The sequence below is a fragment of the Hemiscyllium ocellatum genome, chromosome 21 (genome assembly GCF_020745735.1).
Source record: "Hemiscyllium ocellatum isolate sHemOce1 chromosome 21, sHemOce1.pat.X.cur, whole genome shotgun sequence".
Taxonomy (NCBI): domain Eukaryota; kingdom Metazoa; phylum Chordata; class Chondrichthyes; order Orectolobiformes; family Hemiscylliidae; genus Hemiscyllium; species Hemiscyllium ocellatum.
The window spans coordinates 62,593,606-62,615,569 of NC_083421.1; the positions used below are offsets into that span (position 1 = coordinate 62,593,606).

The 21,964-nt window shown below is 38.5% G+C and overlaps 1 protein-coding gene across 6 annotated transcripts in view; it reads left to right on the forward strand.

Annotated features, from left to right (window-relative positions):
* The first annotated feature begins 1,333 nt into the window (after nt 1-1,333).
* Nucleotides 1,334-21,964, forward strand: part of sptan1 (spectrin alpha, non-erythrocytic 1) — a 104,888-nt gene continuing 84,257 nt past the window's right edge. For 5 of the 6 annotated variants that reach the window (XM_060841590.1, XM_060841589.1, XM_060841592.1 and 2 more), the window contains exons 1-5: nt 11,960-12,036; nt 12,321-12,483; nt 13,800-13,925; nt 17,944-18,084; nt 21,495-21,641. In XM_060841590.1, the coding sequence (XP_060697573.1) occupies nt 11,963-12,036; nt 12,321-12,483; nt 13,800-13,925; nt 17,944-18,084; nt 21,495-21,641 (651 nt within the window). In that variant the 5' untranslated portion in view covers nt 11,960-11,962. Of the gene's footprint in view, nt 1,421-11,959; nt 12,037-12,320; nt 12,484-13,799; nt 13,926-17,943; nt 18,085-21,494; nt 21,642-21,964 lie in introns of those variants that run through there. The other variant, XM_060841591.1, reaches the window with a different exon arrangement.

The window sequence follows — 21,964 nt, forward strand, 5'->3', positions numbered from 1 at the left end:
ACCTCTGACTCCATGACTATATCCAGTTGTTTTCTTTTATCTATTGTACATATTACTATCTCAAAGAACTCTAATAAATTGGTTAAACATTATTTCCTTTTTACAAAACCGTGTTGACTTTGAACTTTTCCAAGTATCCTGAAGTATGTCTTTAATAAAAGCTTCCAGCATCTTCCCTATGACTGATGTTGAATTAAGTGGCCTGTAATTTCCTACTTTCTGTCTCTTCCACTTTTGAGTAAAGGATATATATACAATCTAATGGAACCTTTCATAAATACAGGGCATTTTGGAAAATTAAAAGCAATGCACCACTATCTCCCTAGCCACATATTTTAGGATCTGAGGATGAATTCCATCAGAACCCTGGGACTTGTCAGCTTGCAGTTTCAACAAGTTGCTCAGTAGGGCGATTGTAATTTTCTTGAGTTCCTCCCTCTCTTCCTTTCCCTTATTTGCAACTACTTCTGGAATGTATCTCCTTTTATTTTCTGTTATTAATTCCTGGACTCACTTTCTATACAGTGCATGCTCACTAACTTTTGAATACCCAGCTAGAATCTCTTATTTTGTTTTTATATTCACACCTAACTTCTCTCTTTGTTTGTCAGTCTTTGAATCTTCTGATCGGCTACATACATTGCGTAATGACATGCTTTTTTGTCAAGTTCTATTTTAAGTTAGATTTTATTGCCAAGTGTACCTGAGTCCAGAGTGGCACAGTGGCTAAGTGGTTAGCACTGTTGCCTCAAAGCACCAAGGACTCAGGTTTTATTCCACCCTTGTGGAGTTTGCACTTTCTCCCTGTGTCTGTGTGGGTTTCCTCTGGGTACTCCAAGTTCCTCCCACAGCTTAAAGATGCGCAGGTTGTGGTGCATTGGCCCATAGTGTCCTGGGATCTGCAGGTCAGGTGGATTGGCCGTGCTAAATTGTCACATAGGGTCCAAGGATGTGCAGGCTGGGTGGATTAGCCATGGGAAATGCAGGTTTGCAGGGATACGGTGGAGCCTTGGTATATGTGGGATGCTCTGCGGAGGGTCGGTGCAAACTGGATGGGCCGAGTGGTCTCTCGCCTCACTGTAGGGATTGGTAGATTCCATGAAGCTGCCGAGAGAGCGTCCAGGAGGTGAGCGGAATGTTCCGAAGCGGCCGAATCACTCGCCTCGGTAGATGGAGCCGGGAATTGCCGAAGTTGGCGTCGCGACCGGAAGACGGAAAGTGCCGAAGGTGTGGTGACGGAACGACCCGAAGGTGTTCCCCCCCCCCGCTCTCCGGGCGACGGAAAGTGCCGAAGCAGCTCGGGTTTGTTCGTTTCCTTGCTGCAGAGCAGTGACATCATCGTCGCGGACGGTAAAAAAAGGCCGGTGCGAGCTGGGAGCGAGAGAGTCTGCAGCGATCAGCGAGTCGTCGACAACCTTCGGTATGTCTGATAGTTATCTGGAAATGTCCACTAACGTTTTCGTCAGGTTAAAAAAAATACCAAACGGACAAGACATCTGTTTGAAGGCCGCATCTTTCATTCAAACGGGCACATATTTTTGCCGCGTTTTAAATTTTGACTGTATTTGTTGAAAATTAAAATGAGGAAACTGTGAAGTCAAATATTTGTAAAATATATTTTTCTTGAGGGCTAAGTTGAAAGGGTTCCAGTTGAAGTCGGTTATGTTTTTCGGGCGTTGACGCCCGTCTGAGGAGAGCGAAGGAATGTTAATCTATGTGTTTTTGATCTATGATTATACAGTATATCTCAATTTTAAATGAAATCCTTTTTAAAGAAACATATCTAAACTTTAAAAATGTAGATTTTTTTTGTTTCCTCATTGCGCATTTTTATTTTACTACGTGCATTCACAGGCACTGCTGCAACATCTTTGAACTCTGTTAGGTATGATTTTTCTCAGGTTTATTTTTGTGTTTTCAACCACAATGGACCTTAAAATGGCTGCGGGGGAGGTTTTCCTGCGTCTGTGACCGCAACAAGGTCAGACAAAATCATCTTTTTTATATTAATTCTGTGAGGAATCGGTCCTGAGGCTGGCTTGGGTGTAAAAGCATTTACTCGCCTTTTGCCCTGCATTGGGTTTCATCCCATGGGCAAGGGGAAAAGTTTTTAATTCGAAATTAATCCTCTCTCAAATTGGTTTGAAAAATGGGGGGGGGGCAGGTTTGGGGAGTGCAGAACCTGTCAGCAATACAGTAAACAGACCCAGAATTATGGGGTGGGGACTTCTGTTGGTTGCTGAAAAGTTGTACAGAAATGGCCATGAATTATTAAACATATTGGCATTTTGTGGGCTATATTAAAATTTTCCAAAATTGCTATGTAATATAATTATTGGGGTGTTATAGGTGATATCCAAAAAGGTTTTATTGAAAGAATGTCAACTGCAGAAAATCATGATTCAAGACATGTCTAATGTGGGAATTGATACTTGGAAGAAATTCTTTTTCCATAGTAACAGATGTCAGGGCATTTTTTTTAGCAACTGTTGCAGAAAGGAACATATTAAAAAGGAAAATGCTTTACTTATAGACCCTTAAAATTTGAGAGGTGAAAGCTGGGTGGGGCTGAGGATGATGAATTATCGTATAAATGATGTTCAAGAATTGAGGTAGATGAGGCATGTTTTTGGTTAACGGCTGATGTCCCCCCACCACCAGTCCAGTCTGACAGATGTATGTATGTATTCTGGATTTCTGTGGATTCACGTTAGGTGAAATTATGGTATTTTGTTTCTATTAAGGATTCCCTTGTCATAACTGATGTAATTGTTTTGAATTGTGCTTTTAAATTATGTAAATACTTTCTTTGATCTCCTGGATTTTTGATTAAGCAAATTGTCATCACTTTCCATGTCCAATCCTGTACATAGTGCTAATTGTATCTACAGCTTAATATTCTGTGGAGAGATCAGGCCTGAATATTATAAATCTAATTATTGTGATGCAATCACAATGAATTGCTGATGCGTGACGTGACATGAAATATTGGCTCATTCTTCATGGATCATTTCACGGATGGTTGGATCAATCAATCTGACTTCGATTTGAGCGAGTGTAGCAAATGTGAATGTAACAGAAGCTAGAGAGTTCAAACAATTTTGTGCAATTCAGTCATCAACCAGGAAACCTTCAAAAATTTAGAGAAAAATACTGGAGAAACAGCAGATCTGGCAGTATGTGTAGGGTGAAAAACTGAGAATGTTTTGAGTCCAGTGACCTTTTAATTAATGAACATAGAGTTTATGAAAAAAAATAATCTGCCTGTTCTTATTTTAGGAAGGTATATTGCTTTTGGGATTTAGCATTTAAATTATGCATATCTCAGATGTGTAGGAAGGAGACTATTTATGGTCAAGGTGACAGATTGTAAAATTGTGAAAAGTCCAAAGAGCACTGTAAAGAATGTCATTTGGTAATTACACAATTCAAATTTAAGATATGCATGCTATGTGACATGATTTGATTTTAATCTAAAAATCTAATTTACATAATTCAAATCTTGCAGTGGACATTTTTCTGTTTCAGAATTTGGTACTCTTTTAATTCTTATAATATTAGTATATTGCAGTTATGGATCATCATTGGTCTGTAATATAAATTTTATTTCTCTTCACACCTGCTGCCTGACCTGAGTATTTTAAGCTCTTTCTGTTACAAATTTTCAGCATCTGCATGTTTTACTTTTGTGTGGGACAAAGCTTGATTTTAATAAGAACTCCTTGTATTGGAGGAGTTGTAATTTACTGTATTGTGAGTTTTTTTTAAAGATATCCTTCTAAACTGACAACTGTTTTTGAAGACTTTGAGGGAAAAAAATAATCACTTGGAAGTTGGAAGGAAATTTTGCAGTGAAATGTTTGGTGTACTGCGTCACTGAAAAATTGTGCAGTGCACAAATGAGTTCAGGGTGGGGTTGTTTTTTTATTATAGCTGTCGTGATCAGAAATCATTTGAATATCAGCTTTCAGTTTATAAAAAAAACATGCTGTTTTGAATAAATCAATGAAAGCCTTTCTTTTTGAACAAAAGTACTTTTAGTCTATTAATTGCAATGGATGATATCATGGGAGAAATCAGAACTGCATTAATCTGGATTGCTAATCCGGATGTGGAGTGTGGCTTGGGATGTTTGTTTGAACTTCAGTTACAATATTCCAAAATGTGAGGAAGGCAGCTGCTGTATTTTAGTGATGCAGCTCAGATAGTGATGCAAAATTAAGTCTAAACCTTATTACTGTCTGATTTTTCTTTAGGATTTGCTTTGTGTGAATTGCTTCTGTTATATAGTATCTAGTATATTTATCAAACACCACCATACAACATGTCATCGTTCCGCAAAATCAAACTGCAGGTATTGTTTGTGTGAAACGTGTGCTGTGTAGCTGCTTGCATTTACCAGTACTTACCCATGTGTGCTACATATTGTAATGGGAATGTGAATCAGAGTGCAATGTTCTGGATGATGCATGATGGTATGCCTTATAATCCCCAATTTCTGGAGATGTGACTGATCTTACTGAATGTTAATGATATGGAAACACACTTTGGACCCTGTTTGCACTGAGAACTTGCCTTTTGACTGCCTTTTACTTTAACTAGTTAACGTTTGTAACTGATAAATTCTCCATTAGAGTTCTGTCATCATAAATAATGATAGCAATTTGTATATTTTTGAAAGATTGGTTTCCGTATAACAGCAGTGTATCAAAGTTCAAGTTTGCCCAAGATCTTAGTGATTTTCACACTTTTGTCTGTTAATATTTCATTTTGTCGGCAGTATTGTGGACAGTATTATCAAAGTTTCAACTCACAATAAAATTAGATAAGTAATATTTGTTTGTGGAAACACATGCATTAAGTTCTGTGCATTAAAGTTGATTTGCAGTTGCATTCGTTTTCCATTTTGAGCTTTTAATAGCTGGCATGGGCTGAAACATTCAGCAAATAAATAATTACTCCTGCCATATTAGTGTGCTTAAGCTTCATCTTTTATTCTAAAATATTTAAAAAAAACAACTTGGACAGAATGCTGTACATATGTGAGAGCAATTCAGCTGAATGTCAGTGTTGGAATATCTGGTCCAATGGGACAGTCCCACACCCATTTGGCTTATTGCAAAGTTGCTTATTTCTAATCTCTTAGATCAGTTTTGGTTCTCTGTCTTCACTTTTTTAAGAAGCTATCACTCTTTGCATTGCGGTTCATGAAAGACAAGTGCATGCTTTCTGTCTGAATTCTTCCTGAAGTTTTGATGTTTGGCAATACAATGAAAAGCATGAATTATGTTTGTCTTTCTAATTTGTTTTTATCTTCTCTGGTCTTTGGAAAATTGTTGCACCCTCTGTACAGCTAACCCCGTTTATGGTTTTTAAAAAATGCAACAGAGAGATTATATCAGTACCTGCCCAACACACTCAATTTCCTCAACGGAGGGCCGCACTCTCTCAGAACCTCGATCTCACTGTCCTGTGCCTGAACTACCCCCCCCTCGACTCTGCCGAGGACATGCAGGTCCTGGGCCGCCTCCATTGCCACTCCCTTTCCATCCAGTTCCTGGAGGAAGAGTGCCTCACCTTCTGCCTTGGGACCCTCCAACCCCATGGCATCAATGTGGATTTCACCAGTTTCTTCGCTTCCCTTCCCCCACCTTACCCTAGTTCCAACCTTCCAGCTCAGCACTGTCCTTGTGACCTGCCCCATCTCTCCATGTTCCTTTCCCACCTATCCGCTCCGCTCCACCCTCCCCTCCAACCTATCACCTTTTTACCCCCAACTCCATCCATCTATTGCACTCCCAACCTTCACACGCCCTAGCCCCACCCCTCCCACTTATCACTCCACCCTGAGGCTCCTAGCCTCATTCCTGATGAAGGGCTTATGCCCGAAATGTCGATTTTCCTGCTCCTTGGGTGCTGCCCGACCTGCTGTGTTTCTCCAGCACCACCCTCTTGAGACTCAGTTTCCACTTGTATCTCATATTCAGTTGAATTTTCCCTTCGTATATTTTTACATACAATTACTTGTGATTTGGCATAAAAGAAGTTTTTATAAGCATGGAACACAAATCCTTAATAAAGATCCTGTAGCTTGGTGTTTTTAATAAAATTTAATTACTTAAAATGATCAAAGCGGTTCTGACCCAATGAGAATGGTGCTTGTTTTAAAGGTGAAAACGATATTTGTTTTGCAGTAGCTTTGAGTTACAGCTTAATCATCTTTGGATGTACATGGATTTTTTACATCAACAAAATCTCTGTGTAAACATAACATGACACTTAAGTAATGTGTTAATACATTTTAATTTCTTTAGAAATTCAAATAATTTAAACATGATTTTTCTAAACACAGGGCACAAGCCTCTAATTATAACTGTCATACCTATCATTATTTGAGTGATTAAAATGCAATGCATGGTTTTATCATTTTTGCCTTGTTAAATAGGGTAATAATGTACTTTGTAGTGGAATTGAAAAGATCTGACTGGGGTAAGCTATTAAGAAGGCATTGGCCAAAACAAATTCTGTTATATAATTAGAAAGCAATCCCTTAAAAAAATTGTGCTAAACCTTACAAGAGTAAAATTAGAAAACAATTCTACATACATGGTGTTAGTAGTTTAGAATTCTGTTCTGCAGGTGGAAATTAATGCCATGTCTGAATGTTTGGGGTTGATAGTTCTTCACTAATCAATGAGCTATGGAACAGAGGCAAATGAATGAGAAACTGCCTGATCTGTGGACTTCTTGTTTGAAAGATGAAGCATGCTCGAGGGAACTAAATGGCCTACTTCTGTTCCCATATTCCTGTATTAATTAGTGTTATACTAATGACCTATATACTGGTTATCTATTAAAGACATTATATAAATGCATTTGTCTTTGTAATGATGTTGGAAGCAGTGGTTGTATTTTATGGAAATAGTTGGCATACTCTTCTAGGTTGAACTACTTTTGTACTGTAATAATACTGGGTGGAACTTTCTGGCAAGTGGCTGGTTTATGTTATCAGGCTGGACCAGAATGCAATGGGAATGACTGATTGCCTAGTATAATTTGCAGTTTGTACACGGTATGCTGCAGTTGTGAACCAGTTGGTTAGAGTTCAGCATTTGTGATCTGCCTCAGCAGGTGGCCTGTTTTGATGTTGAAAGTAGAGGACTGTGTATTTTGAAATATAGCTTTATGAACCATCTTGGCTTATTTAAGGACTGTCTTGTTCTAAGAGAGCTTGTACAATAGTTTCTATGTGTGTTTAGTGTAAAATGCTTTTCAAAGTTGATAGTTTTTAAATGTGAAGAAATAATTCATTTAGACACTTAAAAGCTGTCTCTGTATATTTACAGTGTTCCTCATAGTCTGCTTTATGGAAGAAGGGAAGAACTATCCTTATAGCAGTTGCAGTGAATATAATTGTCACCTTTTTTAAACTGTCCATTTTGCTGGGTTTCAAATATACATTCTCACTGATTGCAACGTGAAGTTAATTTTAGGAATGGAATATTTGGAACCCAATGTGCTTAGCCCATTTTAATGAAATATCTGATCAGATTTTGGCGAAGTATGAATGCTTTTCATGGTGTTTCATGCTGATAGGTATCTTTTTGTTCTAACTGCCTGTTGAAATGCAGTGAAAATACTGCTTACATCAACTGATTAACAGAGATGCTGACTATGAATGTTCGAATGGAACTGTTCAAATAAGAAAAATGTCCTGTAGATGCGTTGCAGTTTTTACAGATATGCGGCAAAGAAATTTTGAGTTCAATAATGGTGAATGTAGGAACTTAAAATAACATTCAATGTATTCAGAACAACTAGCAAATTTAACCTCAAGGCAAATCTTTTTTTAAGATTGTGGAACTTATTGTTGGGCATGCGTTATTCTGGAGAATCTACAATTTTCCACCTACTGTCTAAATTATGGGGGCTGCATTTTTTTTAGCTTAGAGATAGAAATAGCTACGGGATCTTTGAATGTAATTTTTGGCATATTATTACTAATTTGCTTTGGGGGGGGATTGTGAATTTAAGCCCATGAGTCTTCCTTTTAAAAGGATAATTTTTTAAATGTATGAAATTGCATTTGAAAACCCCAATCAAGAGAGGCTTCTGAACCATTTTTGACAAGGCTTTATTGTATTGGATGAGTTCAGATAACCTCGAAGGCATCCCATTCCTGCATTTTGCAATACTAATTCTCTTTTCTATTTTCAAAACAGGGATAATATGTAGTTCAGTGGAGCACTAATTAATGTGATATTTTAAAACAAAAAATAAATTCATTGACCTTTTGAGTGTGTGTCCATGTTGCTTGGAGATGTATAATGAAAATCTGGAGTCCATCATTCTTGTCTTGTGGATACCACTGTACAAAAAGTGAAATTACATTTGTAGCTAAAATTGCACTATCCTGTTTTGGGAAGTTTGGAGATTTTTACAAAACACTGTTGAAGATTTAAATACTTTTACTCATTTGGGAGTTTAGTGCAATCATAATAATGCTAACCCCCAAGCCCCTCATGACAAAATGTTCCATTTAAGGGAGATAGCCAAATAAAGGCAACACCCACACAGACTTTCCCCATTCCAACACTTTCGTCATCATCATCTGGTATTTCTCCATCACTGTTCCCAAGGAGCTGACTGGAAGTTGGCGAGCTACAAACTGCCTTGCTCTCACTTCATGTTCCAACATCAGCTCTGCTGCAGATGTGCACAGACCCTGATAGGAAAGCAGTGCCTAGCCCGAGTTCAGAATTGCCAGTTTTGGCTCAATCCTCAACATCAATCCTTCACATTGAATGAGTATTATCTTATAGGCATTCATATTGGACTCCTGGAGAAGGAATTAGTTGGAAATCATTTGAGGTGAGACAAAATTTTAAATCCATGAAAGTGATTGAATTGTGGTTCTCTTCAAAAATGAGATGTACAAATGAAATAAATCTCTAATTTAGGAATTGAGGTACAAATTTGCAAATTTATCATATTGGACTTCCACTGTAAATTTAACCCTAGGATCAGCAATGCAATGAGTATTCTCTGATTTGACACCCCACCCCCATATTTTGGGTGTCTCAAACTTCAACTATAAATTCCTCACTATGGTATGATTTTTGTCAGTTAGATGGTGTGCAGTGTAATTTAAAACCTTTGGAGTTCTCCCTTTTGTGACCTGATTCTTCACAGAAATAATTTTCCTAATTTCCCAATTACTGATCTGTTGTTACAATGTGCAAAATGTTTTGCACTGGCGACTGAATTCTGTGTGGTACTTTTAAATGGCCATTCCGTTCTCAGGTCAGGAAGAAGTTCAGTGTGAATACTCCCAAATAACAATTATTGTGTTTTGTGACCCAAACAATGTTCAGTTTTTTGTAAAACCATGTGGTAACATTATTAAAATGTTCACTTACTAGCGAACATTTGGTTGTGCTTACTGATTTTTGCAGTTGAGTCATTGGTCAGCTGTCTGCTTTTGAGTATGCTTTCGGGACGAGTGAATGTAAAATCTGGAGCCCATCATTCTTGTCTTGTAGAAGCTGACCCAGGATTTTGAATTATAAAAGGCTTTTGTTTCAATGAATGCTCTTCTCCTTTCTTTCTACATGATTGTCTATATCCCAGTAACAGTCAGTCAATGTGTGTTGGCAGTCCTCCAGTAATTTGCTCAAATGGCCATTCTCTGTATGTTGGCCTTAACAACAAATGACAGCAGGCTGCCTAACAGAAAGAAGTATAGATTTGTGAAGTTGCCTTTTAGCACTTGAGTATTAGTTTAATTTTGCAAACTGCCAGTGTGTGGAGAGCCCCATAGCATGCTGATGATGCTTTCTGTTTGAAAGGATATTACAAATTATTGGAGAATATAACCTTTTTTGACCTTTTTTAATGACTTGCTGACTGCCCTAGGCGTGTGGGAAAGAAGAAGAGACTCTGCAGCAAATGAAATTAAAGCCATTCTATGTTAGTACAATAGTAAAGATTTTGAGCCTGGAGAGAGCAATCGATGAGCGCATTAAATAAATAGTATGTCAGGGACATGCTGCTTTTTTCAAAGTGAATGAAGGATAAAGGAGCTGGAATCCCACTCTTGCCCAATTAACTGCCAAATCAGCTCCTTGGGAACTTGCTAATGAACTGGGGAAGGTTGGATGTAAATTTGGATCCCAGATTTGCAGGCTTGAAATGTGGTGCGCCTTAGTGACAACTGCTGTTGCTCTCAATCTGGAGGACCATCAAGCTATTGTAATAATAAAGCTTTTTGCCAAAAAAGGCTATGTTTGAAGCAAATATCATCTAATTTGTTGTTTATTTGGCAATTTCTCTGCATTACAAGGCTATTGACCTGCTGATTTCCCACCTGCCTCTATTTTGCAATTTCTGCCTTTTGTGGGTTGTACTCAACAGTCGGTTGCCATCTCCTGGTAGATCCTGCTAAATGAGCACTGAGCTTTTCTCCAACTCATTTTAGGTGATCTGCATTAGAAGATGACAGTATGTCAGCAACAAAGGCTAGATGCAGGTCAGAAACTGGAAATAATTGGAGTGTCTGGCTCTGATTTTTTTTTTGTTTGAATATTTTTGAAAGGATTGTTTACAAAATGAAGTTTTTAAAAAAATTGGACTACAATCTGAATTGTTGTTACTGAACCTTTTTTTATAAATTTCCTGTCCTTTGCCTTTCCTTTTGGAATTGAGGTTTCTTTTAGTCATTTGCAAGAACAAAGAAACATATGTTAACTAAAATGATGTATTTCTGTTAAATTTAGCATGAAAATTGTTAAACCAAACTAGGACTCCTATTTGAGACCAAACTAATCATTATCTGGGACTAAGAGGGCTGATTAGTTTGCCATTCTAGAACAGATATTTTAAAATTAATGGATAACCTCATTCTTTCTTTCTAAATTATTGTTGTGTTTAGAAACTTTTTTTTGTATCCAAATACCCCTCCCATATTCTGAAGAATGCATTCACAACGTGAACTTGTGACCAATTTTCCCATCACCAAGATTACAAGTGACACACCGTTCAAAAACCTTAAAAATAAGAGCAGTGTTTCATCTGAAGATTTATGCAGAGCTGTGCTGAAGCTAAAATAACCATTTAATCCCAAGATGTAAGATCCCCATTGTGTTCATCTTACTTTTATAGTAAGACTAAACCTGTTCTTTATTATCAATGTAAGAATGTTATATGGTTTTTAAGTATCATGCCATAAGCCTGTTTATAGGGTCTTCAATCAAAGTAAATTTGCCTAACAGTGAATATACTCCTTCAGGAATTTATTGTTTTAGTTCTTAGAGTTGCTGGACTCCATGTCAACTGTCTTTTCTCTCTGCGGTGCCATCTGAGCTGCTGTGTTTTTACAGCCCACTGTTCATGTTATAAGAATCTATTGATTGTTATAGTGCTTTGGAAAATACTGATATTATGAAAACCGTGATTATAAATGCAAGTTTACTTGTTCTTTTTAAGATAGTAATTCACAACCATATGAAATTCTTGAACGTTGTCTTCACTTCTAGAGAATTTTCAGCTGTCCAATTTGCTGTTTTCTTTTCTGTGCAGTGTGACTATGACTGATTATATGCTCAGTGGAAGACTTTTTTTGCTTCATGACTAGTATTGTCTTAGATGCTTTGGTAATGATTCTTTTATTGCAGAACCTGACAGCAGTATTATGGCCATAAAGGTTGCCGGTTAGTCCTTAATGGCGCAATCTTGAATTTCCATGATTGAATAATTTTATTGTGGTATAAAGACCATTGCACTGATTCAGATTTAATGTCAACAGTGTTCACTCTGATAGCTTTAATTACTGGAGCATAGAATTAAATTTTAATTAATATTTAAAATAGATGTACTTTCTTTTCAAAAAATTGAGAAACAATAAGCTGCTTGATCCCTTAAAAATCATTAAATTTGATGATTGCTTTTATGCCTATAACAGAAAATGGATTCCACTGGAGTAAAAGTTTTAGATTCAGCGGATGACATCCAGGAGAGACGTCAGCAGGTGTTAGACAGGTATAAATTTGTTATTCTGACTTCTTGGGTGATTGTATAGAGTCAGTGGCTCAAATTGAAACATAAACCTATTGCCAGTACAAAATAAATAAGCAGAAATTCTTTTTGACTGCTTGCTCACTGTGCCCCCAATTTTTAAAGATTGAGTCTGCTTCATTTTTCCAGCAGTAGCATGAGATAAACTTGGACATGTAGATGGAATAGTACAATACGGTAAAGAAATGGAGGTAACTACATCAAATAACATGGATTGCTAAGCTAACAATATTCTTTGTACATGCTAGGTACCGGCGTTTTAAGGAACTCTCTCTTCTGAGACGGCAGAAACTAGATGATTCCTACAGCTTTCAGTGTTTTCGTCGTGATGCAGATGAATTGGAAAAATGGATTCAAGAGAAACTGCAAATTGCATCTGATGAGAGTTACAAGGATCCCAGCAACCTGCAAGTGTGTGACATTCTACTGCTCTGGTCAACTGTTTATTAAGCATTTTGCATTTTCAATAATGTTGGCTTTGTGTCACTCTCTTTGCTTATCATTTAATACTGTATATCTGTCTTCTTTAGTTTGAGCTTGTTTCAGAATGAAATGACCTTGCTTTGGAGAGTTGGTATTTGTGTAGTTTTTTTTTAGTTTAAATATCTAATTCATTATATACAAGATAATTAGTGAGTTTTGAGAAGATTTGTAGTTCAGGTTGAGGTTCTGGATGTTGGTTTGCTCGTTGAGCTGGAAGGTTCATTTTCAGACATTTTGTGACCATACTAGGTAACATCTTCAGTGAGCCTCCGGATGAAGCGCTGCTGATGATTCCTGCTTTCTATTTATGTTTGGGTTTCTTTGGGTTGGTGATGTCATTTCCTGTTCTTCACCAAGGACTAAAACGCTTAGTAGAAGACTCCCGCCACTCCAATCCACTCCACCCAAGAATTCCTGATGACCAAAGACACTAAGATAGAACAGGATGAAATAATAGTCTCCTTTGATGTAACAGCCCTGTTCACATCAATCAACATCAACTTAGCCAAGGAAACACTGACTACACTATTAGAAGACCAAACGCCACCAACTTCATTAGTAAGGCAATATTGTCAAGCTAGCGGACCTATGCCGTACCACTAACTTCACCTTCAACAACAAAACCTACAGACAAACCAGCAGAATGCCCAATTTGCTAAGTCCGTTCCCCATTTAGGAGACTAGGCATGCACCCCCCCCCCCCCCCCCCGGTTGTTGAGGGGGGGTTGCTGCCAGCCAGATTGGACACCGACAGTAAGATGGCTGCTGCCTTTGGGAGTTGAGTCTCCAAATAGTGTGATAAGGGGGATTCGGGGTACATGCATGTGAAGAACTCTAAGGGGGGGTTAGGGGTCAGTCGTTTGATGGGAGCCCAGGCACCGTCTCCAATGTCCAGGACTGTTCTCAGCAGCATTTCAGTAAGCCAAGTTAATTTTTAATCATTTGTAAACAAAAGGCGCGATCAGTGTTAGAAACACCTCTGATGGCATTTTTTTATCGCGACCTTGATCTCCTTCAGGTAATCCGGTATTTGATTATCCAAATATCAATTAACCTATGTTCCTCTGTATGTGAATCAGTGTCAACAACTTTCCATTCGATCATTTTCTCAAGGAATGATGTCTTGATTGAAGATGCTGCTGCTGCCTGTAGAATGATGCCAGCAAGAGTCTGTATCTTCATAAAACAAAAGTAGAATATTGTAAAGACTCAAACTTGATGATTATTTTGTTTTGTTAATAAAGGGTAAACTGCAGAAACACCAAGCGTTTGAGGCTGAAGTGCAAGCCAATGCTGGTGCCATAATCAAACTTGATGAATTTGGCAGCAAAATGATAACAAATGGGCATTTTGCATCAGAAACTATTCGAGTAAGTAACCTTGGTCTTTTATATGGTTTTTGCATTCCATTGGTGTTACAATCAAAAATGTAACCTCCATTGTTGATTTTTAGTCCTTCACGCCCTACCGGACCACTCAACGACCTATTATAACCACAGTACAGATTGGTACTCACATGGAAGTAGGTGTATAATTGCTGTGTAGTGCAGTGTTTGCTTGAATTTCTCTCCTTTTTGGAATAAGTTGAAAGTGTGTTTTGCTGTTCTTTATTGACTGTCTGTCTTGTTTTCTTAAAACTGCTTCATGACTGTAATCAGCATCATTCTATAATCAGCTGGCAGGGGGCCCTGATGTATAGTGGTGCTGATTTGTATACTGTCATTACCCATACCCAAACCCAATCCTAAAATGAAACATACAAAGTTTGTGTGGTCTATCAATTATATTATTCTCGTTCATTATTTGATTTGGCTATATTATGTTCCTCCAGCTTTGAGGATGGATGTTGTTTGCTGATCTGCCTAGGAAAACTAAAGGAGTCAGTTTTACTTGGATGAAATGTTATGTACTTTGTAGGTTGTTTATCAAAACAATATGATGTGTAAGTTTTGTGATAGTGATAACAGGGAGCTTAAAGGATACTGAATTTTATTGCTTGCTTTTAAAATGTAGCCAACACTGATGGTAGAGGTTGCTGGGTAAATTTACAATGTAACTAACATTGGTGTGCAACTGTTTTGATTTGCATCAATGCTAGATACGATATAAAGGCAATCCAAGATGGGAGTCCACTTTTCACCAATGTCTGTTTTGGGACTCTCCTGATTTATGCTACAAATTATATTACTACAAAGTATAAATCATTTCACTCTTGACTTGACTTGAAACATGTGTTTTAAGAGATGGAATATGTTCGTTCCCCTTGCCTGGATGTGTGCAGTTTTGACATCATTTGAAACTTGATAACATTAAGTCAAAGCAGCCTGTTTGATTGTCATCCCATTCTACCACTTAACATTTTACTCCACTCCTGAATGTGAGTGGGTAGTGAGTCAGTGGGGGAGGGGGGTATGACGGGGTCTGGGGCTGACCTTGCAACTATACAGATCTGAATCTAACTAATTAGTGGATAATGAGGAATGTGGTTAACATTAATACGTATAATCTTGGCACTTAACTGGTGCTGGAACACAGTGGACAGGTGCTCTAATGGAACCGCATAGCTGCTGTCAGGAACAGGCCTTTGTGTCGTGATATGTAGACTGTATCTCCACGTCACTTAGCTTTTTCAGTTACTACGTTATACTGAAGTAGCTGTTTTGTCAAGGGCAGTTGGGGCTTGCAGATAAATGCTGGCCTATCTAACAATGCCAATGTTCTCTGAACAAATTATTAGGGGGAAAAAACCAAAGGAACACTGATGTGTAGCTGCTAACATCTACTTCTCTACAACAGCCCCCCAGTCACTGGTGCCACCCTCTCTCAATCCACTTATCGCTAGTACAGATTGGAACTAGATTTGTTTCCATATGCTGCTGGACAATGCAACCATTAGACAACGTTAGCTGCTTTAAATGTGAATCAGTTCTGGATTTTTAGAGATATGTGCATTAGTTCAAGTTATTCAAGCCAATTGTGCTAGGGGTGCCAAATTTCTATTGAAATGTAGACTCCCTCATCACAAGTTAACCTCTCTGCCATGTGAGATTGACTATGGGCAGCCTGATTCCTGATGAAGGGCTTTTGCCCGAAACGTCAATTTTTTTTTTCCCCTGCTCCTCAGATGCTGTCTGACCTGTGCTTTCCCAACGCCACTCTAATCTAGACTCTGATCTCCAGCATCTGCAGTCCTCACTTTTATGCCTTGGGCAGCCAGGTTCAATGCTACGGTGGCACAGTGGTTAGCACTGCTGCCTCACAGTGCATAAGACCTGGGTTCAATTCCCGACTCAGGCGACTGACTGTGTGGAGTTTGCACGTTCTCCCCGTGTCTGCGTGGGTTTCCTCCGGGTGCTCCGGTTTCCTCCCACAGTCCAAAGATGTGCGGGCCAGGTGAATTGGCCATGCTAAATTGCCCGTAGTGTTAGGTAAGGGGTAAATGTAGGGGTATGGGTGGGTTGCGCTTCGGCGGGTCGGTGTGGACTTGTTGGGCCGAAGGGCCTGTTTCCACACTGTAAGTAATCTAATCTAATCTGGTCAAGACATTGAGGTCAATACTGATGTTTTCATTTACTGGAAACCATTGTAGGTAGAATTGAAAGTCAGTTGCGGATTATATAACGAAATTAGCAGTGCTTGTCACTTTCAGAATAAGTGGAAATAAATTATATTTATAACCATGTGCCCAGCATTGATTAATTGCTTCCCATTAAATTTCTGTTTCCAATTACCAACTGTGAACTTAACGTTTTTTACTTTTCCTGGTTAAGTATTCATTAATCACTCATGATTCCAGATTGACCAGATTTCTGTCATTAACAGTACTGTAAACAAAAAGGGTGAATTTTAACTGAGCAACAGTATAGGAACTCCTAATCCTAAAAATAACATAATGACTGTGGGCTTCTGCTGACTATCCCCTTTGTAGCTTGCTAAAATAAAGAACTTTTTAATGTCAGCTGTGTTCTGTTTTGCATTTTTGCCTGATGAGGCAGGTGAGTTCAAGTTCCACGTTACAGATTTGAGCACATAATCTTGACTGATAGTCTGCAGTAATGTTTTCGTTCTGAACTGTCAGAAGTGCTGTCTTTTGGCTGCATTTTGAATGAAAGCCCTATTAGATGGACACAAATGATTACTTGGGTACAATAATCAGAACGGTGTACTTTGTCAACCAACAGCTAAAAACATTATCTAGTAATTTAATTGCTGTCTGTTTGGACTTTGCAATGTGTAAATTGGCTGCTACATCAAGTATTTGCAAGTGATTAAATTGTAGAAGTGTTTCATTGGTTATGAAATGCTTTGAAATGTCCTCCAAGTTATGCAAGAAATGTTCTTTTTTAATGCTATGTTCAAAGGAGTTATGTTCATTTATGTGCAATGAGTTGTTATACAACTACTGTCACAGCTTGCTTGAATTTAACACAGTTGGTCTTCTGCTAGGAAAATTTTATGATTACGTTGCATAATCTTATCCATTTGCCTGCAAGTTAATTTCCTTTAATGATACTTATGTGAACAAATAATTTAACTAAAATGGGAATGGAAACCAATGCAAGCTATGGACTTCATGTTTGATCATCTTGAATATTTTTCTGTCCTGAATACATTTTAATACAGAATTAGGAATACAACTAAGACGACAAAGATGCATTTCCAGGAAACTTCTTTAAAGCCAATTTATCAGCGCTACCAGCAACCCAAAGTTGTTTCCTTGTATTGTTCATAGCTGTCTCCTTTTTGAAAGGATGTTTCAGTTTACTACTTCCTTTCCAACTAAGTACAATGAGCAGTCCTTTGAAAAGACCAGGCTAGGGAATGACCTAATAGAGAAATGGTTATGATATAGACATTTTGTGTGTGTGTTTTTCCATTTTGTGGGGATGACCAAAATTAGGAGATGTATTAAATGTAAGAGGAGCCACCAAGAATTCATGTACGGAAATCAGAAAACACTTGTTAACTCAGGATGTGGAACTTGCTACCTCAAGGAGTAATTGAGGTGAATAGTGGAGAGGAAACAAAATGGGTGCCTGAGGAAAGAAGAGAATTGAGAATTAGTTCAGTGAGGAAAAATGTTTGATTACTTAAGTGGAGAATAGCAGCTGATGTGAACCAATATCCATTTGTATTATATATTCTGTAGTTTGATTTCCGAAGTAGCAATGTTTTTCTAGGTGAGGAAATCATTAATTATGTTTACAAATTAGCGGTGAGTTGTATGCAGAATATCTGCTCATATGGCAATATTATAGAAATAATTCTAATTTTGTACAGAATGAAATGTTGCATGTTGGCAACAAAAATGCCAGATTGTTATGCTTTTTCAAATTTTAAATAAAATGCTTTTTTTTGTGCTTTGTTTCTTCACATCTTTTTTTCAAGACTCGCCTAGAGGAACTCCATCAACTATGGGCGCGTTTACTGGAGAAAATGAAGGAGAAGGGGATCCGACTTTTGCAGACTCAGAAGCTTGTTCAGTATCAACGAGAGTGTGATGATGTCATGGACTGGATAAATGATAAGGTCCGTTATTTGTTTCTGGTCTAAAGATCAAGATTGTCAGTACACAACAATGAGGGAGGAGGTAAAGCTGGTTACTGCACTTGGAAAAAGTATTGCATTTCTTCCATGCACACACTTCAGTGAAGATAATAAAGCCACACGTAACAGGTTCCCTATGCACATTAATATGTTTACCTTATTAAGCATGTGGACCTGTACACTTTGTGGGTAGCTGTATGTCAATTTTTTTTTTCAGACAATTCAACTGCATCTTTTAAACAATGTTCTTGGGATATGAATATTGCTGGCAAGAATAGAATATATTGCTTATCTGAATTGTCCATCAGAATGTGGTGATGTGTTGCTACTTTGAAGTACTACATTCATTCTTCAGCCTAAGATACATGCAATTATATCCCCTTCTTGGGAGCACTGGTCTAGAGACCCACCTTTATTCAAAAGACTTCGGTACTGTTCTAAACTCAAAGTAAAAACTGAAACTCAGAAGTCTCCTTGACTAAGCCATGTGTGTTTTCCCTAAACACTAAAAATTCTAGGATGCACACTCTAGCACAAACATTGAGCCCCATTATTTACTTCGCTAGGTCACAAAACAAACATGAGAGATGTGCACAAAGTCATTCACTTTAAACCCAGTCCTTAAGGACTGCTTTAAAAAAAGTCACCATGGCTAGAGAAATATCTGCAAGTTAATTATTAATTTCAGACATGAAGAAAACTCATCTATTAACTCCTAAACTAGAAACCCAAACTTAGTGTGTCTCTGTCAAAGGGCAACTGTAAATTTTGAATCAGAAATTCCAGTCCTCTATTTTGCGTGTGGCCTCGAAGTTGCTGTTGCAAGCATTTGTTTATAAGTAAGTTCATTTACTTATCAGAACTGAGATACAATTACAACGGTCTTCTATTTATGTGAATACGTATGTGAATCTCTAAGCCCATAACAAGATATGAACTTATAAATTTTTTTTTAATCAACCTACTTGGACATATTAATACATGTGTAAATGCATAAAGACTTGGATGAGGAAGTGAAAGGATGGGTTAATAAGTTTGCTGTTGATGCAAAGGTTAATTTCGGATAGCGTGGATGGCAATTGTAGGTTGCAATGAGACATTGACAGGATGCAGAATTAGACTGGTAAGTGGCAGACGGCGTTCAACCTGGAAAAGTATAGACTATAGACTGGTGGGCAAGTTGTTGGAGGGAATCCTGAGGGACAGGATGTATGTGTATTTGGAAAGGCAAGGACTGATTCGGGATAGTCAACGTGGCTTTGTGCGTGGGAAATCATGTCTCGCAAACTGGATTGAGTTTTTTGAGGAAGTAACAAGATGATTGATGAGGGCAGAGCGGTAGATGTGATCTATATGGATTTCAGTAAGGCGTTTGACAAAGTTCCCCATGGGAGACTGATTAGCAAGGTTAGATCTCATGGAATATAGGCAGAACTAGCCATTTGGATACAGAACTGGCTCAAAGGTAGAAGACAGAGGGTGGTGGTGGTGGGTTGTTTTTCAGACTGGAGGCCTGTGACCAGTGGAGTGCCACAAGGATCGGTGCTGGACCCTCTACTTTTTGTCATTTACATTAATGATTTGGATGCGAGCATAAGGAGGTACAGTTAGTAAATTTGCAGATGACACCAAAATTGGAGGTGTAGTGGACAGTGAAGAGCGTTACCTCGGACTACAACAGGATCTGGACCAGATGGGCCAATGGGCTGAGAAGTGGCAAATGGAATTTAATTCAGACAAATGTGAGGTGCTGCATTTTGGGAAAGCAAATCTTAGCAGGACTTAGACGCTTATTGGTAAGGTCCTAGGGAGTGCTGCTGAACAAAGAGACCTTGGAGTGCAGGTTCATAACTCCTTGAAAATGGAGTCGCAGGTAGATAGGATTGTGAAGAAGGCGTTTGGTATGCTTTCCTTTATTGGTCAGAGTATTGTGTACAGGAGTTGGGAGTCACGCGGCTGTACAGGACATTGGTTAGGCCACTTTGGAATGTTGCGTGCAATTCTGGTCTCCTTCCTATCGGAAAGATGTTGTGAAACTTGAAAGGGTTCAGAAAAGACTTACAAGGATATTGCCAGGGTTGGAGGATCTGAGCTACAGGAAGAGGCTGCACAGGCTGGGGCTGTTTTCTCTGGAGCATCGGAGGCTGAGGAGTGGCCTTATAGAGGTTTACAAAATTGAAGGGCATAGAAAGGATAAATAGACAAAGTCTTTTCCCTGGGGTCGGGGAGTTCAGAACTAGAGGACATAGGTTTAGGGTGAGAGGGGAAAGATATAAAAGAGATCTAAGGGGCAACTTTTTCATGCAAAGGATGGTACGTGTAAGGAATGAGCTGCCAGAGGATGTGGTAGAGGCTGGTACAGTTGCAACATTTAAGAGGCATTTGGATGGGTATATGAATAGGAAGGGTTTGGAGGGATATGGGCTGGGTGCTGGTAGGTGGGACTAGATTGGGTTGGGATATCTGGTCGGCATGGATGGGTTGGACCGAAGGGTCTGTTTCCATGCTGTACATCTCTGACTCTGACTCTAAGTGTGAAATCACTCAAGTTGGAAGGTTGAATTTGAATACAGAATACAGGGTTAGAGCTAGGATTCTTCCCACTGTGGAGGAACAGAGGGATCTTGGACTCCGTGTCCATAGATCCCTCAAAGTTACCACCCAGGTTGATAGGGTTGTTTAAAAAGCATATGGTGTGTTGGCTTTCATTAGCGGGGGATTGAGTTTAAGAGCAGTGAGGTTTTACTGAAGCTCTAGAATGTCCTGGTTCGATCACACTTGGAATATTGTGTTCAATTCTGGTCGTCTCATTGTAGGAAAGATGTGAAAGTTTTAGAGAGGCTGCAGAGAAGACTTACCAGGATGCTGGCTGGACTGGAGGTCATATCATAGGTTGAGGGAACAAGGGCCTTTCTCATTGGAGTGAAGAAGGATGAGAAGTGATTAATAAAGGTGTACAAGATGTTGAGAAGCATAGATAGAGTGGATAGCCAGAGACTTTTTCCCATGGCAGAAATGGGTATCATGAGGAAGCATGATTTTAAAATGATTGAAAGAAGGTTTGGGGAGATGTTAGAGGTAGGGTTTTCATAGAGTGGTAGGTCTGTGGAATGCACCACCAGCAGTGGTGTTAAATCTGATACATTTAGGGACATTTAAGCAATGGAAGATAGTACAATGCAGGGTACGTAGATTAGTCTGATCTTTAAAGCAGGATACAAGACCAGCACAACATTGAGGGCTGTACTGTTCTATGTTCTAATAATTTTAACGGTGGACTCTGAGGGGGTAAAAATAACTTTGCATTTCATTTTCATTTTCCTTTTTTTAAAGCCTTTGGGGTAATTTGATGCCAATCTAAAATCAAATTTCCAATTTTTAATTACATTTAGGAAGCTATTGTGACATCAGAAGAAGTTGGCCAGGACTTGGAGCATGTCGAAGTTTTGCAGAAGAAGTTTGAAGAATTCCAAACTGACCTTGCAGCTCATGAGGAGCGTGTTAATGAAGTTAATCAACTGGCTGGAAAACTTGAACAGGTACAGGAACTTTGAAATGAGTATTTGTCGTACAGCTGGTGGGTCACTTTTTAAAAAAATTAAAATCCCACCTGATTCTAAAGTGTGACAGTGGGAGATTCCCCTCTGCTGGTATTACACAACAGCAGCATCTTGCAGCACACATTTTATGGTGTCTTTCACATGATGAAAAGTCCCAAGATATCCTTACAAAATAAATTATACTGAGCCACATTAAATATAGAGTCACTTCACCAAAGGCTTGATATTTGAGCTGAGAAAGTTTAGATTTGTTACATCAAATCTAGCATGTTTGAGTTCATATTTGAACCATGATATTTTAA